Here is a 26,230-nt window from a genome sequence, read left to right as displayed (position 1 = left end):
ATAGTCTTTTCGTCACCTGCTCTGAAAATCGTTTATTTTCGCCATTACTCCAGGGCCACTTCGTAAGTTACAGCGTTAACATAGAGTTCACTGGTGAACACTTTCATGTGGTGGCACTTCCATACGACGGACATAATATCTGGTCACATCCACACCATGCATTTAAAGCACATGGCTTTCCCCCAAGGAATCCTGGGAACTGTAATTTACAATGCACGCTTAACAAACTACAGTTCCCAGGAGTCTTTGAGGGGAGCCATGTGACTTAAACGTATGGTGTGAATGTGACCTATAAGTGGCTTGTCATCTGAGTGCCAGTGTTGTGCATTCATTCATAGTAACTGCTGAAGTAGATGGTCTCAAAACAGTATCAGCAATCCACATGGGGAGTGGGTTCCAATTGTCATTTTATTTAAGAAGCAGCACACATAGTAAATGGTTACAACAGTTAAAGTATTATAAGACAACTCATTTAGGAAGTTCCTGCTAGTGATTTCTTGAGTCTTGGGCAGATGGCATTAGCAGATTCTGGCTTTTGGAACTCTTGGAAAAGAAAGCTGCTGTAGGAAGAGTGCTGTGAAAAGATAATAGCTTCTCTCACCGGGTCTCTTGTTAGGCTCACAGTGGCCCCAGGGGCATAGCATTCCTGCCTTGGAAGGTTCTTCCTGAGCCCAAAGGTCTGGGTAACTCAAGACAGTATTGAAAAAGGAAAATTTTACCTAATACTGTATGTACCCTTCCATCTCTCGTGAGAAGCAAAGATGGGCTTTTAGGATCTCTTAAGTGACACAAGCAAAGCTGTAGGTGGCACATACCTCTCTGCTTTTGATTTGGAACATCTCACTAGTTGTGGCCTCTGCTCTGGTTAAATTGAAATGGAAAAATCCACATTTTAGCTTTAGTAATTTAGCTTATTAGAGTTTCCACTGATTAATTCGATTGACCTAAATGTAATATGTTGCCCAACTAAGACTATGCCAGAGATAATGAGACATAGGATAGTGACTACCTCTTATAATTGGATTGGCTATATGAAGCCATAATGAGGTACTAGATTGGAAATTTTAAATTAGGTTAGGTAAGATGAAAAGCAGGTGGCCACTATGGCACATTTTTAAAGAAACTATTTATTTTATATAGGGGATACATGATTTTGCCCAGCTCATGGGAAAGCTCCCAACTCATTGTGTTTTTCTTCTCTCTTTACAGAATGTTTTTTTTAATGAACACCATAAAATAAATCTAAATAAGCAAATTCTCCTGAAATGTAAAACATTTCCATATCATTAAAAAAATAATACAGAAAGTTGTATTTGGATGAGGTGACAGTGACATTAGAATGATAAACTTGAAAACTGAAAATCACAATTTTTATAATAGTCTACTATCGTAAACACACTTACAAGATAATAAGCCCCATTGGACACATTGTGACTTACTTCTGAGTAAATGTATGTGCATAACTTTAGTCTGAACTTGTAGACAAAGTTCTAATTCCAGTTTGTTCTCTTCTAGATGTTAGGAGTAGCCAGCACACATTCAACAACTTTGATACAGAGGAAAGGGTCTCTCAGACTGAGAGTATGTTCTCTACTGCCACATTCATCAAAAGTGGAGATGGGACATTCAGATCTCTAGCTATCAAGAGCAAATCCACAGATGCAACAGAGCTATCAACCTTTGATCTGGAAAATGTCAGCTCTTTAGATTTAACCCAGAACTCATCAACTTCAGCCCAAAGTGGAAAGGAAAGTTTTCCATCTACCCAGATGGATTTCAGTGAATCCTCAAAAGAGCATTTATTTACATATTCCTCCAAAACATCTGCCTATTCATCTTCTGCAATAGATCTTTCAAGTGAGTTTTCCATTTTTGTTATTGCTTCGGTTAGAAATCGACTTGAGACGTAGCCATTCATTTGTTTCCTGTCTATCTATGTAGTTTTCTCCATAATCCTCCCCTTATTTCTTCCTTTTTAAAGTAACAGCCAGCTTTTAACTATTGTATTATACACATGAATATGAACGACTATAACTTTGCTCTTTGTAACACATCCACACTTTCTTTAACTGTCCTGTGTACACGTTATACCTTTAGAGCACAGTCAAAACACATTCTTTCCCTCAAAGAATTCTGGGCACTGTAGTTTATACCTCACAGAGTTACCATTCCCAGCAATCCTTAACAAACTACCATGCCCATAATTCTTTCTGAGAGGAAATGTGATTCAAATGCGTTTTAGAGGTATAGTGTGTACACAGCCAAAGTGTTTTGTATACATTTGTGGTTCCTGTGGCAAAACATATGAAAATGTGCATAACGCATGTATGTCTTTACACACACAAGGACATGCAGCTAGAGCCCCTGCTATACATGAAACAAATAGGCTTATCATGTAAAGCAGGGGTTACCAGTAGCCCCACTCTGCAAATTGGGCTGCTGAAGTGGCGAGAACTTAAGGGAAGACCAGGACTGAATTTCTGTGTGAAAGGAATGCAGTTCTGCACAACAAATTCCTGGGCATGTGTTCAGAAGAATTCTTTCTTTGCATCCTTCACCCTTGCCTCAGCCCCAGCCCACTGCTCTGCTATTTTGCATCTGGTGGACCTCACGTTCCAGGGGGGAAACATAGTACAAAATAGTACGTCTGAAGTCTGCTCATACCTGATTAAAAAATGTGAGGTTGCCCTTAGGTGCAGCAATTTCTGCTGCTAAAAAGATAAGCCATTTTTAAACTGGGTAACAGCTTGACTCTTTGGCAATATAGGACTCAGACCCTTAGTGTTGTGCCATCTACCCTTTAGAATTTCTTCCTGTTAAATATCAGACAGGCACTGTCTCTGTCAACTTTTCAGCGCCTACTGAAGATCGTCCTCTTCCAAAAAGCCTTTTAAGGAGATATCTTTCCCGGTCTACATCTGCATTGCAATTGTTTTTAGATATTTTAATTGTTTTATCACTTGCATATTTGCCAGCCTAGGCTCCTTTGGGAGGAAGGGCAAGGGAATAGTAGTAGTAGTAGTAATAATAATAATAATAATAATAGCATCAACAATAAGTATTGTGGCTTTCATGCAATTGTTTCCTTGGCACATGTCCGTTCTTTGTATCCCATCTTTGAAAACTTTATTATTATGATCTATGAAATTACACACAATGTATAATACAGCTCATCAGCATTTCTGATTGTATAGCAACATTGTAAAGCATATCAAATAGCCGCTGACTTCAAATGCCCACTGTCCAGTTTCTGCACCATTTTTTCATTAAAAGCATTCTGTGCTAGTCTGCCTTCCACTTCAACCTTATGAAAATACTCCAACTCCACAGAACCATAAAAATTAGTGTGATGTAGTCATCTGATTTTCCATTTCTAGTCCCAACATGTACTGTGGGCCACCCAGCCGAATACATTCTCAAGTCTCATTAAAATCAAAATAATTTATGCCTATATTAAAAGGATATAAGAAGTGATTGCTTAAGTCTAACTAACAACATCTTCCTTTGAATTGTAATCATGTTGTGTGGCATTAGTTGAAAACCTTTGAGAATCAGCTGTATTATTATGACTTTTAAGTATTCATACTTAAAAGAATCGAAAGAAGCGGTACTTCTGACAGGAAGTACGAACACCTAAAGGAATTCAAAGAAGGGATGCATATGAAATTTGTATTTTCCTCTTCCCCAACTACCATATTTTTCTGTGTATAAGATTATGTTTTTTGCTATTAAAAATTAGTCAAAAATTGGGGGTTGTCTTATACATGGATGGTGAATGCACAGGGGCTCTTGCTCTGGCGTGGGCAGCCAGCTTCCCTCAAAAAATCTCAAAGTTCTGTTTGATGCTTAAAATATTGATTTCTTAATTTTGGGTTCAAAAAAATAGGGGTTGTCTTATACACAGAAAAATATGGTGTATTCTGTTTCGATTTAGGTACTGGAAGCAGTCTTCAGCCAGTTAAAGTGTCTGATGTGGAAAGAAGGCTTTCTGGGGCTTCTACAGACAGCATATACCTATCAACTACATTCATGCATGGTAGAGAGAGGACCTCGCGGTCTTTACCAGATAACAGCACATCTCCTGATGCAACAGACAGTACCACTTACAATACTGAAACTTCCGAGTCTTCAGATCCGACCCTGAGCTTGAATTCCAAAGGAGGAACTCATAATGTCTCACAAAGTGAAGTGCAATCTGCTGGACCTTCTACTGAGCACCTGCTTCAGCATTCCTCTGAAGTTCCAATTTCCCCATCTTCACCAATGGATCCGTCAAGTGAGTTTTCTTTAGGAAAAAGAGTGAAGGAAGAACTGACTCACTATGTACTCACTATAGTTTGCATTATGTATGTCTATACGTGCTGTAAACACCTAGAATTCTAAAGAGCTTCATTTTCATGTATATATTATGTATGCATAGGTAGATGTGTGTGTGTATCTGTATGCATACACACTTACAAATTATCAAGTCTCTCATTATAAGCATTTCTGTTATGAACTGTATAATTTGTTCAGAGCATGACATTTGAGTTTGGGGTTTTTTGCAGCAAAAGGGGATCTGGAGTAAAGTATGAACCAATGAAATGTCACTATTTGCAGAAATCTGTGGGCATCACGTTAAACCACATGCCTTCAAAATGGGGCGGGATGTAATTCACTTTACCAAAGTCTTGTAACTACACATTATGAATAATGAGACATTACAAATAATACAGGTTCTGATAGTGAAGTTATATGCTGTGAGTGCAATTTTAAAATTTCATTTTCAAATTCCTCTTTCAGTTCTTGGAAGTAGTCATCATTCAATGAGTGACACAAGCATTTCACACTCTTACACTGAAAGCACTTACCATTCAGCAACTTTCAGCAAAGAAGAAGCACAAACTCTACAATCCATAGTTAACAATACATTTGCTGGGGCAACTGAAAGAACCTTTTCATATATAGAAGAGTCCAACGACTCAGAACTAAATCCTTCCTTGCCAGAAGCATACTCTACTGACTTCTCAGTAAAAGGTTTTGATACTTCTGGGCCTTCAACTGAGTCTTTCCAAAACCTCAGCTCATCCAGGATACCAACTTACTCTTCCTTCCAAAGTGAACCTTCAGGTTGGTTTTTATGTTGTACCCTGCTTTACCTGCCAGCACTTATCAATACACAATTATCACCCTAACTGCATATTCTTCAAGCGCATGTAAGCTTTACATGATAAGAAAACAAGTTTCATTGAACTATATTTTTTGTTGGTGAAACTGAATGAAGATGAATCTGAAAAAGGTATTGCTTTTATGTATGATTTTTTACTCTTGGGACCAACCATTCCTGGATGTCCACAGTGATCCACAAGTAACACTAAGCCAAACTTAGTGCAAACAAGCAAGTGTGCAGGTTCCCAGTCGTACTGCTGCTGTGAACAAAGCCATGGTTTGATTTCTCGATATGTCCAAACCTGGGCTCATGGTTATATCTCTCTCTGTACCAAGGTTTGTTCTGAAAGTGGGCTTTACAGGGTGACCTCGGAGAACAGACAGATTTGTGAGTTCATCAGGTTCCTAGCTGGGAGCATTCTGGACTAGAAGAGCTGAAAGAATCCTCAGTAGTAGCTCCAAGGCTCTGGAATTTATTTCCCAGAAAAGCCTGCCAATCTTAAGAGCCACAGCTCAAGCATTATAGAACATTTCTCCAAATCTTTAGGAGGTTAGGATGAAGTAATTATTGATATTGGTTAGGAGATTTAAGAAAAAAAGTTTGGATTTAATACTGTGAATTGTACTTTGAATTTGTTTTGAGTTATTTATTATTGTCGTAAGCTATCCTTGACACTTTTTAAAAAGTGAGTAAGAGAAAAGTGAAATGAAGCAATAAATGTAAGGGAATGGGGTTAGTTTTGGACTGAAATCCTACGGACACTTACTTGAGTGTAACCCTCAATGGGGTTTACTTCTGAATAAGCATGTATAGCATTGCAGTCTTAACACCTAATCCTATGCATGTGCAGTCATAAGTAAATCCCATTCGGTTTAATGATATTTACTAACCATCTCTTATCGGCTGGTAACATAAAATGACACATTTACAGCTCATTTTATGCAGAAGCTCAGTCCAATATTGTGAGTTACTTCAAGAGTCACTTGTTCTCAGTAAGGACAAGAAGATACCAGCAAGAAGAGAATATAGCCTATTGCTGTCTTAGTTAATTGTTGTTAATATTCCTTCCTACCATGATTATTGTCTAGGATTTTTTCTCTCTGTGTGCAGTTGTAACGTTAGCCAACAAACATCCCATGGCCATGAATTCATATAAAATGATAATGGAAGTTACCAATAATTGCCACCTTGAGGCTTTTTTTAAAAAAATGGAACTTTTATGGAACTTTTTTGTTTTCATTTTATTTTAATTTTATCACATACGGAATCTGAAACTATTCCTGTTATTGAGATTCCCAATCTGTACCAGTAGAAATTTCATGCTGATAATTAATAATAATTTTTGCTTGTATTTTAGACACTGGAACAGACTACCAGCCAATGAGTAGCACTGACACTGGAAAAATAATCTCTGTTTCTCATACTGACAGCACGTACATTTCAACCACTTTCACAAGGGGTGGAGAAAGGACGTTACTGTCTATTCCAAAAAGCAGCACATCGGCTGACTTGTCAGAAAGTTCCACTTTTTATGCAGAAATTTCCAGCCCTTCAGATTCAGCTCGGTCCTCATTTTCTGTGACCCAGATCAGAGGAAGCAACATGTCCTCTGGCAACATGGGTTTCTCCGCACCGTCAACAGAACCATTGTCTGTACACGCCCTGAAAACACCGGCCTACTCTTCCACAGTCAGTGAGCTGCATGCAACTCAGTTATATTCGAAATCCGAACTGACATCTGCTGGCAGCTTGTCATTTACACCTTCCTCTTCAGCATCACTGAAACAGGATTCACTTCCACCCACTCAGCTGCCAACTCTGTTTTTGACCTCAGAATCCCCTCTTCCGTTGTCTTCCTCTGCTTTCCCATCCCTGCATTCATCATCCCCACAAACACTTTTGCCAGCTTTTTCACGCAGGCAGTCGCCAGCAGCACTGCCCACGCTGCCCCCATCCTCATCTTTCTTGCCTCCTCTTTCCTCAACACCGTCGTTGCTGCAGCCTAGTGAGCCTTTGGCAAGCAGTGTTTCTGTGGCTGCATCTGAAGGGACAACTGGAACAGAGCCACCCACAGCTGGAAGTTCCAACAGGCCGTTCAGCAACCAGACTGGGACATACCTGCTGAAGGACAGCACTGATCTGGGGACAACAGGATCTTCTCTTATTCTGACCCAAACTACTGAACAGCTCACAGACCACTTGTCACTTTTGACAGTATCCCTAGATGAAACCAAGGGGTCAGAGGGGCAAAATGTTTCTCTCCCAGGGACCAGGGTTGGAGAAATGCCTCCTGTTCCGACTACGTCTCCCACGTACAGGGTTGAGAGTACCACAGTTTCAGAGACAGCCAAAGCAACAACTGCTTCGTTGCCATATACAACCACTCTAGAGGATGCCTTCAGTTTGGTGGGGGTAACCACAGGAAAGAACCTTGTAAATATAGCACACACAACGCTAGGATTACCTACGTTGGCATCAAGCGCGGATTATGTGGTCACTACAAAGCCTCAGAAAGTGCGTCCTCCCCTTCCCACCAAGACGCCATCTTATGCCACTGGAACGCCCACAAAAGAGATGGAAACGAGCACCACAGCTGCTTCTGAAACCACTGGTTCCAGAGCCACTACTGCCCACCCTCCCAAAATGTTTCCTTCCAGCAAAACCACTGCAGGGACTGTTTCTGCTTCACCGGTTCCCACCAAAGCCACTACATTTGCACGGGCAGGAAGTCCAAGGACATTTCCAACTTCCCGTGGAAAAGGTAAGCCTTCTCTGAGAAATGATAGAAATGGCTATAACATGAAAAATGGATTTAATGGTGCTGTATCATTGCACTTTTGGATGGGAATTAATTTGGTAGATTATCTTAAAAAAAAAGTGGTTATGCTTTTCTACAAAAACCAGAAACCATCTACTCAGGAGCTCAGAATCAAAAATTATTTGGAGATTGGGGGAGAGATAAGTTTTTTGTAAAAACACACACATAAAGCATCTATGGGGGAATCTATAGGGGATGAAACTGAAAGGGGACACAGCAACACCTGTCTCAAAACAACCCAGCAGTGTCCACACAATGTTGAATGTCTGTTGGGGTGGGGGAAGGATCATCTAGAATAATAAAATGGAATCTGCAGAAAAAAGGCATTGCTATGCCATCTTTCTAGAACCCTGGGGCTCTCTACAATGCAACCTCTTGTTGCAGGTCCCAGTTGTACAATAGTGTAATTTTGTTTGTGACTATGGCATAATTTATGTACTATAGTTATTTTGTAATGCTTTTACTTCTTTAGTTAATAGAGTGTGCCAGTGTTTGCTGGCCATATTCTCCAGCTTTTAAGCAAGCCAAGGACCTATGGCTGAAGCTCTTTCCACTCTGCCTGCCTGTTGCACAAAATTACATTTGTGATGTAGGCTGAATAGCGCTTTGTCTCCAAGGTGTAAGGCTACATTATGAAGCGCATCACTTCTTTTTGGCTTGAAGGTGCCCATTGCTGGTTATGCTCCAGAGGTACCCCACCTTCAGAATGCCAGAAGTGAGACTCAGATCAGCAGGATGAGTGAAAGCTAGTTCTCTATGTGTTTTGGGAAACCAGCAGTAGCCATTCATTGGATGGTTTTGGAGCGTGATCACCTCAGCAGCATATAGTCTGTGCAGCTAGACTTGTTGGTTCTAGGTATCAGAAGAGGAAGCTTTTGTGTGCGTGTGGGTGAAAGGCATAGCTGTCAACCCTCCCTGCTTTTCCCCACTGCTATATACACAGCTGCCAACCCTCCCTGCTGTTTCCCAATGCTATAATAAGGGAATTTCCCGCAAAAAAAGGGAAAGGTTGACAGCTATGGTGAAAGGTGCAGTGCACTACCTTGCTTGTTGAATGCGGGGGGTTCAGAGGTGAATTTGGTCACATCTGTTGATCCTGACTTCATTCTTCAAATGCTTTATTTCACAGCTAATGCATGCACCGCAGAGACTTGCCTTAATAATGGGAAATGCATTGTGGATAACTTGATGGACAAATTCCAGTGCCAGTGTTCACCTGGTTGGCAGGGAGAGGACTGCAGTACGGGTAAAGAATGAATAATGGCAGCCCTTTACATCAATGCTTTACAGCAGTGAAAAGTGGGTTGGTGGACTTCCATTCTAAAGGCTGTGGCTTTTTCCTTCTGTTTCAGATGTAGATGAGTGTCTGTCTAATCCATGCCCGGCCTTGGCCACGTGTACTAACACACAAGGTTCGTTCCATTGCACGTGTTCCCTGGGCTACCAGATGGAGAAAGGAAAGTGCAATTTAGGTAAGAGAACTGAAGGGACTGGGGGTGGGGGCAAACTTCTTAATAAAACATAAAACCACATTTAGCTTAAGTTGTTATTATTATTTTAAAAGGTTTTACTAGCACCAGCTGCTTCTTATTACCACAGATATATTTAACCTCACTTTGCTGGTTTTCAGGAACTGGATTCTCATTGAGATCAATGAAACTTAAGTCAGTCATGTTTAACTTGTGTTATCAATGTCAATGAAACCTAAGTTCAAGTAACTTATCCAACCCATGATTTTATACTTCAAGACTTTAAAGGAGTAGAGAGGATGTAGCTCATGTTGTTGGATTCAAACATGCATCAGCCACAGCTGGCATGGCCAATAGTCAGGGAATATGAGAGTTGCAGTCCAACAATGGCTGGAAGACCATGAGTAGGCACTGCCAGTTATTGTAGACAATACTGAGCAAGATGGGCCAATCGCCTGACTTGCTATAAGGCAGCTTTTGTGTTCTGCTATTAATGTATGATTGGCAATTAACAATGTTCTGCTGTGTAAATGTCTTGTTTGGTCCTTAGAAACAAAGCTTCCATTTAAATAAAAAGACAAGTTTCTGTTTCACTGTTGTGGAGAAAAGTTAGGTTTCCTTGGCATTCAGTGTGTGTGTGTGTGTGTGTGTAAGAGAGAGAGAGATCTAACCCTTAAAATAGCTAACAAGCTATCCTCTTGCCTTCAGTTCGAACCTTTGTTGGCCAGTTTAACACAACTGGAGGGCAGTACTCAGAGTTTCAAGTTGAAGAAGCTATTACAAACATGGTAAGTGTCAAAAGTTGCTTTTTAAGCATAGTATTTAACTGAAAGTGGCTGCTTGTGAGGCAGTTTGCTGAAAGAACTAAAAAGGGCCTCTTCTACTTGCCCAGCTCTTTTACAGAAGGCTCTCTTATCAGGGGCAGGGCTGGCACCTTTGCCTGCCCTACAGCGCAGTAGAGGTTGTCTTTTCAACTTGTGAATGATCTTAGAAAGTTCTCAGCACATCCTAAAGTTGTCCACCATGGACAACTTTGCCCATCATGCTGCTTCTCGCTTTTTTCCTCTCGTGACCCATGAGTTTGCATTCGGAACCTTCACAGTTAGAAAGCACCATCTGTTCCTCAAAGGTGTAAGCAGAGCCAGCTCCAGATTTGTGTGGGCCCCTTGCAACGGCACACATGCACCCAACACACACACACACACACACACACATCATGCCTGTACCTCTCCTTTGCAATAGGTAGCCCAAGTTCCTCTCTCATCTCCCCACAAGCTGCTATTTGTGGGTGATCAGGACCTCCTTGCACACAGCAGGCATGGAGGGGGTGCGGATGGTGGTGAGGGGCCACACCAAGCGAGCAGCAGCAGCCCAGCTACCTGGTGTAGCTGGGTTGGGATGCATGGCATGATGGCGACACTCAGAGTTCCTGGCTCAATTTGCAAAACAAACAAACCAATACAATGTCTGTTCAATTTTTTTTTCCAGCTGAACAATTCTCTTTCAACATTGCCAGGCTATTACACTTCCACTGTTAAAGCATCCAGGTAAGGATCATGAAACAGTAAAACCATCACTTTTGGTGGCTGGGCTTTGATTTGAACTCTTGCTCCAGAGCTTTAACATGGCTTTTGTTGCTATTCTAATAATAATAATAATAATAATAATAATAATAATAATAATAATAATAGTTATTATTTATACCCCACCCATCCGGATGGATTTCTCCAGCCACTCTGGGCAGCTTCCAGCACATATAAAAACCATTTTATACTGTGATATGTAGTCCACAGTCCCCCCCCACCCCCCCACCCATGGTACTGTGCCATTAATAATTGGGAAGAAGAGAGACTGCAATGACACATATTCTTTCCCTGATTCTCCCCACCTCCTTCAGTCGGTTAACTCTTTGCCTCAATTGAAGATTGAAGCCTTCTGGTACAGGCTGCGGTCTTCATCTACCCTGTAAAGTGCCACGCACATTGATGCTGCTATAGAAATAATAAATGATAACTACAAGAGGGAATTTGGGCAGGAGCAGTTTATCATGTTGAGTAATAAAAGATGCCGCTGCTGAAATTTTCTCGTGTACACAACTCTAAAGGAGCAGAAGCCTTTTCCCCTTGATCAACCTGTGGCTTCTTTATATCGCATGGAACTGGTGCAATTTGGCAAAACAAATCCTAAACCCTTTCCTGCAGTATGTACATGTTGCTTCCAGCCAGCACGCTAAGTCACAGGAATGCACCTGCTCTGAAGATTATTAATGGAATCAGGCATGCTAGATTTTCTAGCATAACCAGCATTGGCTTTATAGTCAGGTCCTTGGCGTGGTCCTAGTCTTCCCCCAGGCACCTGCAAAAGTGGTAGGAGCTCTGCCTGGAGAAGGGTCAGGTGGGCGCTTTGACTCTAGCAGCCTCTGGAGTGCACTGCCTCCCTGCCTTTTTGATATAAAGCACCGCAGGCAAACAGATACTGCCAAGCCAAGACTAGGAAAATGCATTCATGCTGTGTGTGTGATATTTGTATATGTGTGCATAATATATTTCTCAAATAAATGTCGTGGTTCTACAACTGCAGAATGATGATGCAGACTTGGCATTTTCTCACTCTTTCCACAGGCAGTCGGGCATCATGCAAGTGTCTGTCTTGAGCACCTTTTCTTTAATCTCCAACGTCACCCTTTTTGAGGTTGCTAGCACTGTGCGAAGCCATATTCGAGCCTGCAAGGCTCCCACACAGACTTGCCAGTTCATCTCTAAACTTACACTGCTCCACAGAGGTAAAAATACATGGTTAAACACTGTGCTTTGGGGGTGTTGTTGTTGTTGTTGTTTTTTTAAAAAAAGTTTTCAAAAGAACATTCTGTCTTTTCTTTCTTTTTTTAAAAAGCTTTCTTTCTTCAAAGCTCTCTTTGAAAAGCTTTGTTTCACTGAACAGAAAGCCTCTGTAGGATAAAATAAAGATTTCATTCTCACATGTGTGAGAAGCTTGCCTCCCTACAAAAACATTCCTGTAAGTAAAATATGGGACACACTGTGGGATTATGGTCTTTGTGTACAGGCTTTTCATGTCAGAGGTGCAACATTGAATCCTGACCACAGGGTGCAAACCTGTCAAAATTATGGGGCAACACTTCTCAGAGCCACAGGATGAGAGTTTGACAGTACAGGTTTTTAAAATAAAATAGTAGTACTAATAGATCTTCAAACTGATTTTGTTGTTTAGTCGTGTCTGGCTAAATTGATTTGATTACACCAAAGTTTGTCCAACAGTTAGATTTTTCAAGGATGCTAATCCTTAGTGGAAAAGAAGGGAATTGAATTTAAAAAAAAGAAAGAAACCTGATCACAGTCAGAACTGGCAGGGGAAATGGTATTTCAGTGTTCAACCCACTAAGGATGCACAGAAGAAACACAAAATAACACAAAACCACAAAGTTAAATTACCAATACAAGAAAATGGGCTCTACCATAACCAGCAACCTTTCCATCAGTGAGAGCTGGACAAGCATATTGAGAAGACATCTATGGCAATGGCTTTCCTCTTCAAAAGGGTATGGGAGAGTGTGATGCTAATGACCAATATCAAGATAAAGGTCTACCAGGCTTGCATGCTGAGCATGCTGCCTTAAGGAAGTGAGTCATGGCCAATTTACACCCGCCAAGAGCGATGCCTCAAAGCCTTCCATATGCCTCCGTTTGGAAGATTTTCACATGGCAGGACAGAGTCTCAGTCAAATTTGTGCTCTCCCAAGCCTACATTCCAAGCATGTTCGCACTTTTGTCTCAGCAACATCTATGCTGGCATAAAATCATGCACAAATAACACAAAACACAGAACTAAATATTACAACAGTAGTTAGTAGTATACACACACTGGAAATGCTTGGATACTGAATTAGCAAGATCAGCTGGTTAGGTTTTTTTTTTTCATTAGGAGATGAGCAGCAGCCATACAGCCTGGTACCTTAGCAACATAGCTGTCAACTTTTCCCTTTTTTTAAGGGAAATTCCCTTATTCCGAATAGGATTCCTCGCAAGAAAAGGGAAAAGTTGACAGCTATGCTTAGCAATGGTGGCATTTCAAAAGGGAACAATAAGGGTAGGAAACCTGTGGCAATAAACAGGGATGGTGTAAATTGTTGTCTGGCAACATTTGGAGGGCCACAGGTTTTCCCCATCTCTCGCTCACAAAATATCTAATTCCATTCCTGATATTTGTAGAGAAAGAATCCAGTCAAGGTGCACTTTTCCCTCTGCCTAGTTAATGACCTTCCCAATGTTCTTTTTTTGCAATAGTTGGCGGTCTGTGTAAACACAAAGATCCGGAATGCGACAAAGAAACTTCTGTGTGTGTGGACTTGGACGGCATTGCAGTTTGCAAGTGCCAGGCTGGATACTTCAAATACAACAAACTGGATCATTCCTGCAGAGGTATTATGCATTGTACAGCTGGATCGCTGAGATTCATCTTTAATCTTTTGGTTCCAGTTCAAAGGATATTCCGCAGATCAATGTGATTTCTTGTATTTCTATGCGTGCTAAACCCCATGAATAAGTATTAAAAGCTTAGGTTTCCTTCTCCCAGTGCTCGTTTTTCTACAGTAGAAATTGGGGATATGGTCTCTTGCTTGCTCTCTGTGCAGCAATAATATTATCCTTTTACACAGCATGCTGTGTAAGCCAGAAAGATCCAGTGAAAAGAATAAAAAGGGGGCAGGCCAGGGAGGGGTCTGATATGCCTGTGGCGAAAGTTCAGTTTTTAGAGATGACATAGTGTGGTTATTTCTGTCTCTGTTTTGTCTGATCTCCAAGGGAAGTAAAAAAAAGAGAATTGCTTTATATTCACAGGCTGTTTTGGTGGATCCTTCACAATGTTCCAGTTGAGCTGACCCAAAGTGTGAATTGCTTTTTCATCCCGAAAAGTAGATAACACATTTAGAAACATGATCCAATCGCATTTAATAACCCCCACTGGGCATCTTTTAGATTGAATCCAGTTCAGTCCAAAATAAAATACTATCCCCACTGCTTGTTCAGGAACTTCTTGTTCCATGCTAACTAAGCCATGTGGATGAAGCCTAGATCCTGTCTAGATTTCAGCAATATGACGTCACTTTTGCTGTTAATGGAAGTAGCCGCTGTGACCTTCCATTTGTCTACACCTCAGACATTAATTAAACATGGAGACACAGAAGAACTTTGGAAATCTGACATCTGTGCTCACTCTGAGATAACCCTCATTTTTATTTCTGTAGCTCTCTGCAGGCATTCAGTTTGAATTTGCAGAGGCTCATACATGAACACGGATGCTGATTTCTGTTCCTTTGGTTCCCTGCACACTCTGGGCGTGCCACCTGACCTATACACCTTCAGCATTAGCCTGAAAGGGTTGCCTTGTTCACACAGAGCATTTCAAACATTGGAATAGGAAACTTCATTAGTCTGCTTTCATCTATAATAAGTAAAATTATAAAACAAATTATCATAAAGACAAAAATTAAAAACCTCTTGTAGAATCTCACATTCACTTGCAATTTATCAAATCGGTGGAGGCCAAAACCAAGACAGCACCTTACTATTCCTCTTCCTGTGCTCCAAGGCCCCTCAATCCCAAAATAATTTTTACTTTAAAAGACACAGATGCCCCACAATTTCTGGGGAGTAGGGTCCCTGGCACTTGGGATGTTGTGCTTCTTTTTCTCTTCCCTAACCAGCTCCTTTGACTTATGTCTTTATTTTCTTTCTTCCCCCCATAACCCCCCCCAGCTTCTTTTTCTTCTCTGCATGGCCATCCAGCATTCTTCTGCCCCCATCCCCATCCAACGCCTTTCTCTCTTTGCTCCACAATCATCCAGCTTCTTTCTGTGTTCCACCCCACCCCGCCACCCCCATTCCCAAGATCATCAAGGCTTCTTCCTCCACCCATCCTCTGAGAAGAATCCTCTCTCACCTTTCCATAGACACAGGAGTGAATCAGCCAATTCACTCAGTCATTTGCTGGCAGCAGCCACAAACTGGACAACCTGCAGTTCCACTTGCTCCAGTCTACAACCTCTGAACCTCTCTTGACCAGAGCAGGCCAGAGTTAAGTGCAGCAACACCAAGTTTGGTTTAACTTAAATTCTGCAGCACTCTAGATTGGTTGGGAACTCCTAACACAAGCACCCCATTAAGCAACAGCTGTGTCCCTGACCTGCTCTGGGGACACCTACATTAGCAATCCCAGCAAAACTGGGAGATATGGCTGAATTATGGTCCAGGATGCCCTCTTTGTTGGCAATTTTCAGGAGTTCATGGCACCTGGGGAGGAGCCAGAGCTAGATTTCTGAAGTCCTGCCAGGGAAAGCAAGTGAATCAGGAGTATATGTGACTCTTATGCAGGGTCAGGGAACAGTAGAGAGAGAAAGTGGCTTTGGCTGGCTGGCTGGCTGGCTGGTGAAGAACAACACGCTGCCAACTCTTAATAAGGAGCCTCCCTGCCAAGTTTATAGTGCCATTTGGTTCCAGAGATTTTCTGCATGAAAATCAACCTCAACTTTGGCTGTACTTGTCTAACAGATGCAGATTTACCTGCCTGTTTATGATCTGTCTTGAGTTCTGAATCTCAAGTGTTCTGTTGATGTGTCCTGCATTTTGAAAATAGTTATGTTTAGACACAGTGGGTGGGTGGGTGGGTTTGCTGCACAGCAGAAAAAATATCCAGATGTGTTTCAGTGTTGGGGAGCGGAAGTGGTTTCTGGCTTTCAGATAATAGCATGTTTTGGAGTTAACGCTTTATACATTCTCAGAGGGGTGGAGCCTTCCATCAAGCATAGCAGCAATTTATTTAACTTGCTCATTCCACTGTTTCTAAGTTGCTCACTTGCATAGTGGAGGGGTTCCTTTTATGGATGATGCATAGAGGGCAGGGCCAGAACACCACATAATTGTTTGCCAATAAGGAACGTGTAGGGCCCTGCTTAAAACCACTGCGTGCAAATTGTTTAGCCCTGTTGGCTCCAGCAAAACTGAGCTGGAAAGCTGCAGCCGAGTTTCATATTTCACTTTTCCTACCTTCCTTATCTTTATTATGCTCCGTAGGCCACATATAAATGTGCCCAATAACAATCAAAGAGGATTGTCATCTCCTTGAAAACTAAAGATAGAAAATACAATCTGAATTTTGGTCCCAGTAAATAAATAACGGAATCAATTAATTTATAACATAAAGATGAAATGCAGCATTTAAACAAATAGCATCGAAAGCCCCATATTTGCATAGGAACGACAATACAGGCTCCACTGCTCACTCCACACTGTTGCTGTCACTTGCAGCACTGATTCAGGGATTGTTCAGTGGGAAGGGAAGAGGAGGAAATCCTCACTACTTGGTAAAGGTTTCCTGAACTTTTGCTGTTCCCATTGCAAATGTTCACACACACCCCTTTTCCAGTCTTCAGGATAGGTTTGGCCTCATTTCCTTAAACCCTCTGAAATGTAGAGGGATGGGTCTTTGGTTCAGCATTGATTTAAACCAGTTGACTAGCAGAGGTCACTATTAATCCACAGGAATGCCACAGATTAAAGTATTAGAAACAACATAGAAAGCGGCTTTATACCATCAGGCTATTTCTCCATTTATCCCGGCATTGTCTATCCTGAATAGCAGTGGGTCTCTGGGGTCCTAGGGACTGTTTTTTCTGTTACCTGCTAACTGATTATTTTATCCAGAGATGCCAGGGATTCAACCTGGGACTTTCTGAATGCAAAGCATGCATTCTGCCTCGTTTCTTATGCCTTCTGGGACCTTGTGAATGATAAATATGTGTTATTAGGCGGAAACGACATGTAAATCTGTAAACCAAAAACAGCCTCTGGAAACTCTACCAAAGGAATAGTGATGATACTTAAACCCTTTGCCCTCCAGCCATTGAAAAAACTAGGCCCAGGACTGGTATGAGGAGCAGACCGTGATGTCAGCTTCATTCAGCGGTATATCTCTGGTGAAACCACCACCGCTCCCAAGTCCCTCTGCTAGCAGTGTCTGCTGGAGGGAGTCAAAAGTTCCTTCCCCCAGCAGGCACTGCTAGCAGAGGGACTCAGGAGCTGCAGCAGTTTCACCAGCGATATATCCCACTCTGCCTTCATAGGACGCAGAGGGAGAAACAAGCTGTATTAGCAATGCGCCGATACAGCATGTTCCTCCCTTTGCATCTTTAAACTGCTCGACAGAGGAGTATGCAGCTGCCCTTGCCTCAGCCGAACAGTTAAGGGAGCCCCCAGCCCGGTGCTGGCTCCTGCAAGCCGGCAGCAGGGTGGGGGCTCAGTAAAATTGTTCAGCGGAATGGTTGCAGCTCCCCACAGTGAACTGTTAAAGGAGCCACGATGGTCCGCATGTGAGCATCAAGAGCACCGGGCCTGTCTCAGCTGGGGGGGGGGGGAGTTCCCTCACCACAGCTGAGTGGCGCAAACATGCTGCATTGTCCCAGCCTGCAAGCCTGGGTGGAACTGCTCAGCTCAACATCGCGGTGTATCACCAAACCATGATATTTTGCTGGTGATACACCACAATGTTGAAAAGCTGATACTGCCCAGCCCATTCCTCCTCCCCTCCCCACCTTTCCCCCCCTATTCCTCTGCTCAACACTGCAGTCTGCACAGGCTGCTTTTGGTTAAAGATGTATTTGAGTGAACTGTGGACACCGGCGCAAGTCTTTTCATATGTAGCATTGCTGTGAGTTAAGAGTGACCTCCACTGGCCAGCTGGTTTAAATGCGTTGAGTTACTTGCCCAATATTGTCTCATTTTTATTAATTTATTTGTGCTGTTTATAATCCGCGCTTTTGTGAGAATATATCGAGGACCCCCTCCTATGTATACAACATAGGAGAATCAAATCAGCAAAATGCATCCATAACAACATAAATAAAAACTTCAATAAAACATAATTTAATGCCAATTGGTGAAAAATAGAAAGTTCATATTTCAAGGTCTTCACTCACTGCTTCCTCTCACTCTTTCTGTAAGCTGCTCCACACTACATGGAAAGCCAAATTATGCCTTAGGGAGACTGAATAAATGTGCTGGATCCTTGAGAGGAACTCTCCGCCACTCTGTTCCTCCCTGGTTCTCTAAGCTGAGCTGAACCAAGGTTTGAACTAGACTTGTGTTAGAACTCCCTCTTCACTAATGTTGGGTCCCATCCACACCACCCTGCCAGCCACTACTGATTGTGCATATTTATTGGCCAGAATATAACAGAATGGAGCAATTCATTCTGGACGATTGTGTTGATTGAAGAGCAGCTGCTGGCCATACCCAGTGGAAACCCACTTTTGAAACTGAGCGGACTTTCAAAAGCAGTTTTTCACAGGCGTTTGCAGTTTAAAGTGGGCAGGGATGTAAAAAAAAATTGCACCGAGTTCACCTAAAGTAGTTATTTGGATACCAGCAATTATCTTTCTCTGTCACTGAGATGTGCTCATGGACATTCTCTTTCTCTTCTAGCTTGTGAAGATGGGTATAAACTTGTGAATGACACTTGTGTGAGGTACAGTAAATTAAAGAAATCTGTTTTCTTTGTTTCTCATTCTTTTCCCTCCTGCTCATTGCCATCACCAGCCATTAATGCATTTTGATCACTTTCATATTGGTTCAATTAACACTTAATTGATTGAAAACATTTTTTCCCCTGTTTCAGTTGCCCATTTGGATTAGGAGGATTCAACTGTGGGAATCGTGAGTATTCAGTCTAGCAGCTCTAACTCCCAAACTGGTTTTGCTTTTCTTTCAATAAGTTATATGGTCTTTCAACAATAGATTTCCAAAACAGTGTATGACCAAGGCTTTAAAGGCAGTCAATTATAGCACATCAAAAACTATTCATTTAAAACCAACAGATGTCTAAGCAAGCAGTATTATCCGTACAAATAGAGCAGAACAGAAAAAAACATTATCAAACCTAACTTTTAGAAACAAAATAAAAAATAATAAAAAAATCCTTCTAGTAGCACCTTAGAGACCAACTAAGTTTGTTATTGGTATGAGCTTTTGTGTGCATGCACACTTCACATGTCTCTAATGTGCTACTGGAAGGAATTTTATTTTTATTATATTTTTTGTTTCAACTACGGCAGACCAACACGGCTACCTTACCTGTAACTGTAACTAATTCTTAGACATTGTGAAAAAGAGAGCCCACCCTGACCCTGGAAGGAATACAGAGAGGAAGCCATATGAGACTCCTGTCAGAGGCCATTCCAGAGTACTTGGGCCACAGCAAAGAAGGCCCTTCATCTACTGAAAGCTAACGTGGTGTCAATGTAAAATGGTGCTTTCAGCAGGCCCTGTTGAAAGTTCTTCATTGTCTGGGTGGGAGGATTTATACAGAAGGAGAATTTCTGTGAGATAATTTGAAGCCAGGCAATTTAGTTCTTTATATGTCAAAACAAAACAGTACAGCACACTGAATTGAATTCGTAAACCATCCAGCAATGAGTTCAGAGGTTTCAGAATATGTAAAATATGTGTATATCAACTAGTACCTGTTAATTGTCTCTGTGTGAGCATTTTCTCATAGGCTAACTGGTTTTTCCAGTTCTGTCAAAGAAGCTAAGCTACATCAGTGAATCTTTAACCCACACCTGATGGTGGCTTTGTAAGCATTCCATGACATAAGAGCATCTCAAAGTCTATAGCTAAGGGAATCTTTACAGGCATCAAGAAGGTGACAGTTACACGTTATTGCCTATACATAAAAGATGAACAATTTTCCATTGAAGCAATATTGTTTCTGTTCTCTGCTTTAGCGTATCAGCTAATCACCATTGTGATCGCAGCAGCTGGAGGGGGACTTCTGCTCATCATGGCGATAGCTCTCATTGTCACATGCTGCCAGTAGGTATCCTAAGCCAAGTGCCTCTTTTTAACATAAAATACTAAATACCCGTCATGGGGAAATCGTTTTGTCTATTGATCATACTTAATGTTGAATGAAATTGCACTTTTAAAATGTTTATTGTCCAAATGTTTCAGAGCTGTATATCAACCATATCAAGATAAATGTTTTGGCAGTATTTGGCAGATATCACAAATACTAAAAAGCATAAGTAAGATCTGGCAGAAGCTTCTTTAATTTTTCAAAAGAAAGGGATATTGTCATTATATTTCCCCACCACCACCACCTTTTGTCCAAGGAGCATACTAGAGCAGTGTAGTATTTGACTCCCTGCTAAGGATAGAGGAGAAATTTGATGCACTTTGCATTTTAAGGCAAGCTTACTTAGTCAGCACTTTCTAAAATGATACGTGAAATGAAACACAGCTATCCTTCAAAATTCACACTTTCCTTAATTTTGTGATGCAGTTCTCTAGCCAAGTAATGCGTACAAAAACACATACACTAGGGTCAACTGTGCATGTTGTTGTTTAGTCGTCTTAGCCATGTTCGACTCTCTGTGACCCCATGAACCAGAGCATGCCTTGGAAACTCTCACTTTATTCTCAAAGCTTCTCCTTTTTTTATGTACATGGAGTTTTCTTGGCAAAATACTGGAGTGGTTTGCCAGTTACTTCTCCAGGTGGATCACATTTAGTCTAAACTCTCGGCTATGACCTGTCCGTCTTGGGTGGCCCTGCACAGCATAGCTCATAGCTTCTTTGAGTTATTCAAGCCCCTTCACCACAACAAGGCAGTGATCCTTGAAGGGGTCAACTGTGCATAGAAATGCATGTATCCGTGAAAATAACATGCAAAATGTGGTTATATTCAATGAAATGGCTTTGCAAAAATGAGTATACCAGGCAACATTTCATACCAAAAATATGATAAATTTGCAGTAAAACTATGGTTTTTCATGGTTTTTTTAAATTGCAAACATATGTGGAAACCTATCTGCACACCCCTATTCCCCACCCCAGTCATAATTGTGTTTTCACAATAGCCCTGTAAGCAAGGCTATGCAGAAAGAGAGAGTAACTGGCCCAAGGACATTTAATGAGCTTTGAGGCTGTTTCAGTGAGGATTTGCATCTGGGTCTCCCTCATCCAAGTTCAACCACAATGCCATACTGGCTCTCTTATGGTTATGAAAAAGATGCATGGGGGTTTTATAGCTATCTCCTGTCCTTTTCATATGGTTTGCATATAAATGTTGTTGTGTGGTGTGAGAGCCAGTGTGGTGTAGTGGTTAAGAGAGGTAGACTCATAATCTGGTGAACCGGGTTCACGTCTCTGCTCCTCCACATGCAGCTGCTGGGTGATCTTGGGCTAGTCACACTTCTTTGAAGTCTCTCAGCCCCACTCACCTCACAGAGTGTTTGTTGTGGGGGAGGAAGGGAAAGGAGAATGTTAGCCGCTTTGAGACTCCTTCGGGTAGTGATAAAGCGGGATATCAAATCCAAACTACTCTTCTTCTTTATTCTAGGAAGAATAAAAATGACATAAGCAAACTCATCTTCAAAAGTGGAGATTTCCAGATGTCGCCATATGCTGAGTATCCCAAAAACCCTCGAGCTCAAGATTGGGGGAGAGAAACCATTGAAATGCAAGAGAATGGGAGCACTAAAAACTTACTACAGATGACAGATGTTTACTATATGGTAACTAATCCTCAACTTGTATGTGTGCATTTTAACAAAAGTCCAAAGGTTATATAGGCAATGATATATAACCAAGGTTACAGTCAAGATAATTGGTTTTGAACAGGGGCTGTTGTGCAGTCAGTGTATGTTCTTGCAGGCCTCATATGCTGATCTTGCCATGGAAGGCTTAAGCTAAATGAGAACATTATTGTCTTTCTCCATAAAGAACAGAACAGACACAGGAAATGTTTGACTTCACCTAGCTCCAGTTAAGTCCATTGCCACCTAGTGGTAAAACTATGTCTATGTATGCAGATAGTCCAGCCTTCTACAGGCTGCCACAGTTAGAGGACTAGAATGCACTGGGTAGAGCATACAGCCGCTATAGCATCATAATAGTACAGTCATACCTTGGGTTATGGCCGCTTCAGGTTGTGTGATTTCGGGTTGCACACCGCGCTGTACCCGGAAGTACCGGAACGGGTTACTTCCAGGTTTCAGCCCTTGCACATGTGCAGAAACGCTAAATCACGCTTTGCACATGCACAGAAGCGCCGAATCACGACCTGCGCGTGCGCAGACGCAGCGCTGCGGGTTGCGAACGTGCCTCCCGTACGGATCATGTTTGCAACCCGAGCATCGACTGTACATGAATTATGATGTAACAATCCCCATAACATCCAACAGTGATGTCTCTGTCTCTCCAGTGTGACAGATTACTAAGGATCTTGGCCTCAGTGAGGGCCAGGAATATTGTCCATTACTTTCACAGCCTCCCCTTTGCCCAATCAATGGAACCTACCCCTCTCTAGCTAAGTTATGCTGAGAGAGAATGATTAGCCCAAGTTCATCAAATGAGCTTCATTGCTGAGTGGAAATTTGTATCCAGGTCTCCTTTATCTTCATCCTATAATCTCTGGGATTAGCAGCCATATGACAATGACAGGAGCATATCTCCTATATCATTGATTCCTACCTGGCTGTGCTTCACCCAAAATAGCTGCCCTGGAGGCTTTCCCCATAATATCTACATGTGCATCGGAGTACAAAACAGATGTGCTGTATTTTCTATGTACTCATTAGTCTGTGTTGCAATGGCTATGATTTGTTCATGCCAGTAACAACTTGTGGGGGAAGCTTGCTTTCCAGTATGCTAAGGAAGTATTGGGCAGCAATATATTTTCCTAGGTTGCATCTGATTGGTTTAATTCTGTTTCCAAAACTTTGGCATTCCAGATTTTTGGTTTAGAAGAGAATGAGAAATAAAAGTGAAAAGAGGGCTTCAGAGATATTACTGTGTTTACCTTTGTCATGCATGGTGGCAGTATATAGACATAATAATAGTAACTGCTTCTATGCTCTTCTTTTTTGTTTTAATTTCATGGTAATGTTGATTATCTATTCATGTGTGTGTGTGTGTGTGTGTGTGTGTGTGTATTAAAAAAATTATATACCACAATTCCATCGAAAATTTCAAAGCAGTCCATTATATACATAAAACCCAAACAAATCACCAGCTATTATTTTTTATTCAGTTGTCTTCATGAGCCTGGTGGCCTAGAATGCCCAAACAATTATTACTGAATAATCTCTATCGGAAGAGCATACTGTATTATCTATTGGAAGCATTGGTACCTGCATGTATTAATATTAAAATCCCACAAAGGCTAAGTGCTGACTATTGAACCGTTTTTTGCCTTCCTTTCTGTGTCCATGTCTTATCCTTCTAGACAACCAACCCAAGGAACCCTGAGCTAGAAAGAAACGGGCTGTACCCACCTTACACAGGTCTTCCGGGATCCCGGCACTCCTGCATCTACCCTGGCCAATACAATCCTTCCTTTGTTAGTGATGACAGCAGAAGAAGAGATTACTTTTAATGGAATTGCAGGAGAGAGATGGGAACGTGAATGGAACATCGGTCATTGCCTGCTAATTCTTTTCTGGGTTCACTTCAATTATACAGCTCAGATGCGGGCATAGTTTGTATACAGAAAGGAAACTTTGAGTCCTTGGAGGACACTGAACAGGGTTGTCCGAAAGGAGCCATTTGTAGCTGTTGTTGAACAGCAAAGGGAAGGCAGGTGTAAAGAGCAAGTCAGCACACAGGCCTGTCTAAGAGGCAAGGGGGAAGCTTAAAGGAGTTCCCGTGTGTACATTCTGCATCTTTCCTTATCACTAATTGTGTCACATAATGTGAATTTGATAGTAGTTCACTAAAGCAAAGCTAACAAACGCTGTGGATGACACTCTAAATCTAACGCCAGTAAAGTGTGTTGTGTTTACAGTTAACAACTTGTGCTGTGTTTGTGTTGCCCACGTTTTATGCAAAGCTGCATTGAGTGGATTTTGTGGAAAGAACCATTTCTCTGTCACCAGGTATCTATTAATGGGTACTGATGAGATAGTCACTGAATGCTGGGGATGTGTATGGGAATATGGCCTAAAGATGGGGGTTCTATGTGTAATGTGCAAAGTTCAGGGTCCTTTTTCTTTTCTTAGGATAATGCATCTTCTTATTTCCTGTCTTGTCATTCAGTTGTGTATTGACTCAGTTGCAATGGTGCTTGCTCCTGCCCTCTGTTTGCCCCCAATTTATTATTGAACATTGTCTCATGAACATTAATCATTGCGCCATGAATTTTTTATTCCTCCATGAACTCTTAGTGAATTGATTATGTATGCCAGTCTCATACTATAGAACCACGTATATGTGCACACACACACACACACACACACAATTAATTACAGTGATATGAGACCAACAAACTGTGCTTGTTCAGTGTACTGCTGCTACCAGACTAAACCCCACAAGAGGTTGAGCTAATAGAGCTGGTTTAAATGGCATACAACCAGCTTAGCAATTAAAATTTTCCCTCTCGTTAACTCATTGTCCTTTACTAGCACTTAAACCAGGATTCCAAGTCACTTGTAAATCGCGATGGTTGGCCCCAGAATCATGTTCTTCCATATGGGAAAAGTAGTCTCATACTAGAACACCCTTTTGTGGTGCCTTTGTGGTACCCAATATATCTTCTCATTTTTTTGTCATTTTCAAAATCTCCATCCCTTTGCTGCTGAAGAAAAGTGTGCTTTTTCCTCTTCCTTCCTCCCATCCACATAACCCAGGGACCTGGTGTTCACCCACTGGAACACTAAATAGCTCACCTCCCATACTTATTTATTTTAGGATTTCCCAATCCCTGGCAACACATTTTCCCACCTGCTAGGGTAGCCCTGACCCATTCCATATCGTGGAGATAAGATATAGTATGGAAGATGGCTTAACTTTTATGCAGGTAGTCATGGAAGAAAGCAACCAGGAAACATTTTAAGTGAGATTGGCATAATATGTAGCTGAACCAAGACCCAAGTTCTCTTGTGTATAGCTTTTCCTAATGCAAAACAACTTTTGCTCTCTGGATGTTCTAAAGAAGGTGTGGTTTTATGAGAAAAGAGGACTTTGTACAGTGTGCAGGAAGCTGCAGGGCAGCTGAGTGGTGATGCTTGCAGCTTAATCATGAAGAATTTGGAGGCAGTGATTAATAGTGAGAGACCTAGCCTGCAGAGCGGCATGTGATTGTTTCAGATTGGGTGAGTGGGGGAAGATTGGATCAGGCCAGAGGTGTTTCTTGTCCTGCACTCCTGTATCCCATAGCAACCACTTCAAAATTGTGAAAAAGGATGCACTTCACCAGGAGGTGCAAAAAAAGAAAAGGAAATAATCCAAGGATGTGGGAGAGAAAAGGAAGGCATGAGAGAGTGGGAGAGACCTACACTGTCTGTGTACCACTTCTGAATACATAGGCTAATAATCCTATATTACAGGCCTGGTTCAAGCATCCCTTTAAACTATGGTTTAAAGTAAATACTTGTGGTGCTCCACCACTACTATTTCCTTTCCCACTTGGAAGAGGAAACACTGTGGAGGACGGCTTCCCATTAAGTGCCAACAAGTATTTGTGTTTTGTTTTGTTTTGTTTTGTTTTGTTTGTTTCTTTCCTAAGCAGCCACAATGGTTATCCAAAGTTTATTTGGTATTTATTATATTTATTTACCCTATTTATGGATTGCCCTTCACCCAAAGGCCCCAAGGCAGGACTACACAGAATTGAAACCGAAATTAGTAATAATAAAGCCTGAAAACTTAAATTCCATACAAATAAAACAGCAGCGTCAATTAAAATCCAACCCCAATGTACCTGACCCTTCCCTAAAATCCCGAGAAA

General features: G+C 41.6%; 1 protein-coding gene across 1 annotated transcript in view; it reads left to right on the top strand.

Moving 5' to 3' along the window:
- HEG1 (heart development protein with EGF like domains 1) overlaps positions 1-24,597 on the top strand; it is a 59,058-nt gene extending 34,461 nt beyond the window's left edge. The window contains exons 7-21 of the mRNA XM_033163180.1: positions 1,516-1,857; positions 3,935-4,276; positions 4,783-5,109; positions 6,507-7,910; positions 9,097-9,213; positions 9,320-9,439; positions 10,145-10,224; positions 10,925-10,983; positions 12,058-12,218; positions 13,738-13,872; positions 18,928-18,970; positions 19,121-19,158; positions 20,229-20,316; positions 21,845-22,019; positions 23,732-24,597. Of these exons, the coding sequence (XP_033019071.1) occupies positions 1,516-1,857; positions 3,935-4,276; positions 4,783-5,109; positions 6,507-7,910; positions 9,097-9,213; positions 9,320-9,439; positions 10,145-10,224; positions 10,925-10,983; positions 12,058-12,218; positions 13,738-13,872; positions 18,928-18,970; positions 19,121-19,158; positions 20,229-20,316; positions 21,845-22,019; positions 23,732-23,881 (3,581 nt within the window). The 3' untranslated portion in view covers positions 23,882-24,597. The remainder of the gene's footprint in view (positions 1-1,515; positions 1,858-3,934; positions 4,277-4,782; positions 5,110-6,506; positions 7,911-9,096; positions 9,214-9,319; positions 9,440-10,144; positions 10,225-10,924; positions 10,984-12,057; positions 12,219-13,737; positions 13,873-18,927; positions 18,971-19,120; positions 19,159-20,228; positions 20,317-21,844; positions 22,020-23,731) is intronic.
- The last annotated feature ends 1,633 nt before the right edge of the window (positions 24,598-26,230 follow it).

This window comes from Lacerta agilis, chromosome 1 (genome assembly GCF_009819535.1).
Source record: "Lacerta agilis isolate rLacAgi1 chromosome 1, rLacAgi1.pri, whole genome shotgun sequence".
Taxonomy (NCBI): domain Eukaryota; kingdom Metazoa; phylum Chordata; class Lepidosauria; order Squamata; family Lacertidae; genus Lacerta; species Lacerta agilis.
The sequence above is the reverse complement of the archived record's forward strand: the minus strand, read 5'-3'. Positions and strand labels throughout refer to the sequence as shown.